Here is a 5,613-nt window from a genome sequence, read left to right as displayed (position 1 = left end):
CTCATTCAAGCACTGTTTTCAGTCTCAGGTAGCTGGAGGCCTCTTGTCAGGTGCTCAGCAGTTAAAAGAATGGGAAGCTGATTTTCACAGGGACCAAGTATCCACAACTCTAAAGTCAATGGGTGTGAGATTTATATATATAAAATTCTTCCCCCATTCCCCTTGTACATTGGACCACCAGGAATACAAGGGCTACAGACCCACTCAAACTGTTTCTGTATAAAATGACTTATTAGCCCATAGCTTTCTCATCCTGAAGGAGACAGAAAATGTCTCCCATAGGCTGTACTGTACATTAATAATCACTGTATAGAGCCAATGTTGGATTAAAGCCATCACATCTCACATCTCAAGAAAAGAGAATTACAAATGCATTAAGGAACAGATGTGCAACTAAAATCTGGAATCATCAGGTCCCGCCTACGGTTCACCTCAACCAGCTAATAGATGCCAAAATGCAACTTACCCTGTCTATTCTAGAGTTTTACAAAAGGTATTTTAAAATGTTTTCACTAACATGTTTTAAAAATACACATTTTATCCTTCTCTAGGCTGGGCTCAAATAGTCCAATCCTGATAGGTGCTCAATATTTATAATATGCCTTCAATGAGAGACATATGCTCAACTGATCAGGCTCCAAATTAAAGGCACTTTAAATAATTAGTGTCCCCAAAGAGACAAATGTTTCTGGTTTTGGTTTTGGTTGGATCAGTTCTGTGAAATAAACTGCTAACAGCAGGCAAAGGAATTGGAGGTTTGGCAAAATGAAAGTGTCAGACACAGAGGTCTTGTCTATCACACAAACTGATTGGGAATCGGCCTTTAAATGGTTTTTTTGTGGTGTGGGTTTAATTTTGTGAAATCATTTTAGAAACCAAGTGATGCCCTGTCCACACAGTACCAGCAAGAGAGAGACAGCTAAACATGTTTTAAAAACAGTCTCCTAACAGCAGGTCCTGCAGCACAGGCAGGGCTGGAGCAATCAGCAGCTGCTGCTTAGCCCAGAACAATGTGCCGTTATTTTGGTTGACATAGGAAGCAATGAGGGTCTGATTCTCCACTATCCTACTCCTTGTGTTACTTACACTTGCTCAAAGTGAGTTCAAAGACTAAATGCTACCAAATCAGAATTCTCCACTCACTCACACCACTCACTTGCACCAGTGGGTCACACTCATTTTGCATAGGTGCAAATGATTATACAAGTGCAAGGCTGGGGGGAACAAGACTGAGTACTTCCCCCTTGTGGTTGCTGTGGGAACTTTGAGTATCCATGAACACCTTCCTATCAAGAATTTGTGCCCAAATAAGGGCTGTTTTTCATGCCATTTGATTTTGCATACCTCCCTAAAATTCTTTTTAGGGACCTTAGAAACCAGCCCTTAGTTTTTAACAAACCTTTTGCAGTTTACCTGACCTGTGGAGGCGCTATTATGGTTGATAATATTGTGGCTGAATACACTATGAACCGATAGGCAGGGTATTGACTTGAAATGTGGCTGCATACAAATGGCACAAGCACAGTCTGCAGGCAGAGGACAAGGCTCTCCTCCTAACATTAGAGTGAACAAACATAATCTTTGGACAACACGGTAAGGAGCTGTGACCAGGGCAAGCCAGAGGCAAACTGAAGTATGAGGCTCCTGACAGTAAAACTCCAGAGCAGCTAAAAGATACATTCAGCCCTGGTTCACTCAACTAACTCCAGGGATGGAGACGGCTCTCAGTGTGTACTAGACAAATCATTTTTGAGCAGTGACCATGAAGGCCCTGTCTAGACTGGGAAGATGAGGTGTGCTTAGCAAAGGTGTTTGCTAACACCAGTTAATTCTTCTAGTCTAGACAGGCCCTAACAAGACAGCTTTGTTCCTCTTCAGTGAAGCTGACTGTAAGCTATACAGGGCATTCTACCCTAGAAACAGGACAATAGGAGAGAAGATGGGAGAACATAGGGTATTTTTTTTAAAAAAAGTTTTATTTCAGAGGGGGAGACACAACACAACAGAAAAGTAGATATTATAACATGTACCAGAAAACTGGGACATTTTTGCCCAGATTTAACTGAGCTCCTAAAATAGCAGCTACAAATAAATATAATCTAAAATGAGGAAACCATTGCTGGAGACAGTGCCAGAGAGAACAAAGGGCACTTTGTATTCCTCAGTTCAGTAAGTGAGGCATTTCCCAGGACATTGGCTCTGACATCTTATGAGCCAGGTATCTGTCTTGGAGCCTAATTTATCATTTCTGACTTCTTAATAAGACAATGAGATATATATTTCCCCTCGTCCCTCTATTTTGCTGTACTTCAAACAATGTTCCTTAGCACCAAATTCCCTCAGCGCCATAATTCCTCCCACCTCCCAGCCCTCTGAACCCCAAATGATCAACTCCCCCAGCTGCCTCTCTCTCCTTGTTCCCCCCGATACGCAAATGATTGATTCCTATCAACATCAAACTCATTCCCAACACTCATAAGCCCATCCATCCTAGAACAATCTACTTGCACAAAGAATGTGCCCCCTCCCTTTGTAGTTCCTTCTCGATGTCATCACACCATATAATAATTTATGCATCAGTTTCTGTGAGCAGGACAGGGGCTCTCATAGCTATGCTTTCTACTCCATGTGGAGTTTATGGTGTTGGGCAAGGTGACTCTTGTATCGAAAGCTTTTCCCACACTCAGCACATTTATAGGGTTTCTCTCCTGTGTGGATTCTCCGGTGCCTGACGAGGTGTGAGCTCTGGATGAAGCTTTTCCCACATTCAACACATACGTAGGGTTTCTCACCCGTGTGGGTTCTCTGGTGCTGGGTAAGTGTTGAGAAATCACTGAAGCTCTTCCCACACTGAGTACATTCAAAGGGCTTCTCTCCGGTGTGGATTCTTTGGTGGTTAATAAGGTGAGAGTTCCGGCTGAAGCTTTTCCCACATTCGTTACAATGGAAGGGTCTCTCTCCTGTGTGGGTTCTCTTGTGAGTGAAAAGGTGAGAGCTCACACTAAAGTTTTCCCCACATTCACTACATATGTAGGGTTTCTCACCTGTGTGGGTTCTCTGGTGTTTAATTAGGTCTGAGCGCCAACTGAAACTTTTGTTACATTCAGTACATTTATGAGGTTTCTCTCCTGTCTGAGTTATCTCATGCTGTGTAAGGTTCGAGCTCTGACTGAAGCTCTCCCCACATTCAGTATATACATAGGGTCTCTCCCCTATAGGAATTCTCTGGTGGATGATGATACCTTGGAGAGCCTCCAAATCTCTTTCTGGATGAACGGAGTTACCCAGTATCTTACCAGGAAGGTCTCCCTGCTGTGTTTCTGACATGTACTGGCCCTCATAGGCCTCCTCCTCCTCAGGGCTCTGGAAGACATTCTCTTCAAACCCCTCTGATATCGTCCCATACTGTTTCACATTCTCAGGACCATCTTCCTGGGGGTTCTTCTCGTCATTCTCATTCACACTCTCACTGTCTCCTTGAATAAATAGAAGCCATACATGAGTGTTTGGTAGAAAAGAAATCTAAGAAAGGGAAATTGCACAGAGTATGAGTCAACTAAATAAAATGGTAAGACTGGATGTGAGAAGGAAAATCCCAACCCCCACTCCACAAAAAAAAGAAAAGAAAAACAGCCATTCCCCAATGAGGAGAGGGCAATTTTGCTTCAAAAACTCAAATGAACATTAGAGAAAAGTTGGGGGGGGGGAGGGGGAGAGAAACAGAACTCTGGCCAGAAGTCAGTCAGGACTGGTGGAAAACCATAAGTGAGGCTTACCAGAAATAACTGCTGGCTGTAATCCCGATGCGGAGAAGATGAGACAGTATGGCAAGGGTTTTAAATGAAACAAAAAGTTGGATTTCCAGCCATTTCTGAATTGGCTTGACTTATTCCTCACCTGTGGAGGCCCCAAAGAGGATCTCTCTTTCCTCGGAGTCCTGGAGAACTGGAGCACACAGCTCTTCCTCTCGTTCCATCCAGAGATGATGGCAGGCTTAAGGACCCTGCTCATGGCCATTAAAAGAGTCAGTATCACACCTCGTTACATCGCCATCAAGTATTTCCTATTAACAACCCCCAAAGGGGTACAACAAGAACACAAACAAAAACTCATGAGACTAACTTAAAAATCGTTACGTGTCCCCCATCAAGCATTCCCAAGTATGACTGAACCCTCAGGGGCACTCTAACGAAGTAGAGTATGTCATATTTAATTTTCAGTCTGTCTTCTGATTTTATATTTCAGTACAGGAAGACCACCCTGATGATATGTACATGAAACACACACACACACACACACAAGGAAATACCCTCCTCTTCCTCCTGACAGACAGGAGGGGCACTCTCCCCAGCATCCTCCTATGCTCACCTTAAGAATCCCCTGGGGACCTCTCCCTAATTACCTGCCATATAAACCTTGATCTGTGTGCTGGCACCTTTTCCCCTGTCCCTCACACAGTTTCGCAGCAGAGGTCAGCACAGAGCACCTCTCGTGCCGGTGGAGGGAGGTAAAGGTCACTTTCCTCTATCTCTATACATCCCCATTGCTTTCATTTTTCCATCCCACCCTCCCTGTCATTACATTAAACTGCAAGGGAGCTGCTGCTTCTGCCCGGCCGGCTGGCATCTCCCTCACTGCTTACAAAGCAAGGAACAGGGTAGAAGCTCTTCAGGGAGCCAGGGTGTCTCACAGAGGAACCTGCGCTCCAAAGCCACCTGCTTGGTTGCCAACAGAGGCCTCTAGAGGCCATAGTCAGAAATACTGAGCTGAAAGGCAGCTGCTAGCAAGTTTGCAAGTGGCTGCTAAGACGAAGTGAAGTTATAAGAGTCATAGAAATTTCACATGAACTGGCCACCCTGAGTGTTTGCTGCAATGCACTTCCCCTCAATATTAAAGTTACCCAACCCTTCTACTGGGAGGAGATCTGCATTAGTAGAGACTATAGCACCGCTAGATTATAAGCTCTCTGAGGCAGAGACTGCCTCTTATTAGTATACAGCACCTAGAACAACAGGACCGCAACTTCAATTGGTTTTTTTTAATCAAAAGATTCTACATTAGAGGCTTCAATCACAATCCCATTCATTACTCACAATACATTTGCACAAGTTGGCAAGACCTGAACAGTTACATACACATTAGGGGTCAGGAGAACAAAGGGCGGCTCTATGTTTTTTGCCGCCCCAAGCACGGCAGGCAGGCGGCTTTCGGCGGCGTGCCTGCGGGCGGTCCGCTGGTCACGCGGATTCGGCGGCATGCCTGTGGGAGGTCCGCCGGTGCCGCGCCATCGGCGTCCCCACCGCTGAAGCCGCGGGACCGGCGGACCTCCCGCAGGCAAGCCACCGAAAGCCGCCTGCCTGCCGCCCTCACAGTGACCGGCAGGCCGCCCCCCGCGGCTTCCCGCCCCAGGCACGCGCTTGCTGCGCTGGTGCCTGGAGCCGCCCCTGAGGAGAACAGGGTGGGGGAATTCAAAATTCCAAAGACAGACCAAAACACATTACATTACACATTAAATCTTATTTATGAGGCAGCCTGACTCATGATTTTTGAACTTCTGTAGTTGGCAATACTTCAATATTTTGTTACCCACTCACTTAGCTTTGACAGTAGAAA

The 5,613-nt window shown here is 45.4% G+C and overlaps 1 protein-coding gene across 1 annotated transcript; it reads right to left on the bottom strand.

Annotated features, from left to right (window-relative positions):
- Positions 1 to 2,619: 2,619 nt before the first annotated feature.
- Positions 2,620 to 3,976, bottom strand: ZNF697 (zinc finger protein 697). The gene is made up of 2 exons (XM_065417472.1): positions 3,898 to 3,976; positions 2,620 to 3,476 (listed from the first exon to the last, which is right to left on the bottom strand). Exons 1-2 carry the CDS (start codon positions 3,974 to 3,976, stop codon positions 2,620 to 2,622), a joined length of 936 nt encoding a protein of 311 aa, XP_065273544.1.
- Between the last annotated feature and the right edge of the window lie 1,637 nt (positions 3,977 to 5,613).

This window comes from Emys orbicularis, chromosome 1 (assembly GCF_028017835.1).
Source record: "Emys orbicularis isolate rEmyOrb1 chromosome 1, rEmyOrb1.hap1, whole genome shotgun sequence".
Taxonomy (NCBI): domain Eukaryota; kingdom Metazoa; phylum Chordata; order Testudines; family Emydidae; genus Emys; species Emys orbicularis.
This window is presented reverse-complemented; position numbering and strand designations above follow the sequence as displayed.

Bases quoted from the DNA above. Each gene is read 5' to 3' on its own strand.
- ZNF697 (XM_065417472.1), bottom strand. From the start codon at position 3,976: ATGGAACGAGAGGAAGAGCTGTGTGCTCCAGTTCTCCAGGACTCCGAG. The intron at 3,477-3,897 runs GTGAGGAATAAG...TATTTATTCAAG, and splicing joins CCTCTTTGGGGCCTCCACAG to GAGACAGTGAGAGTGTGAAT.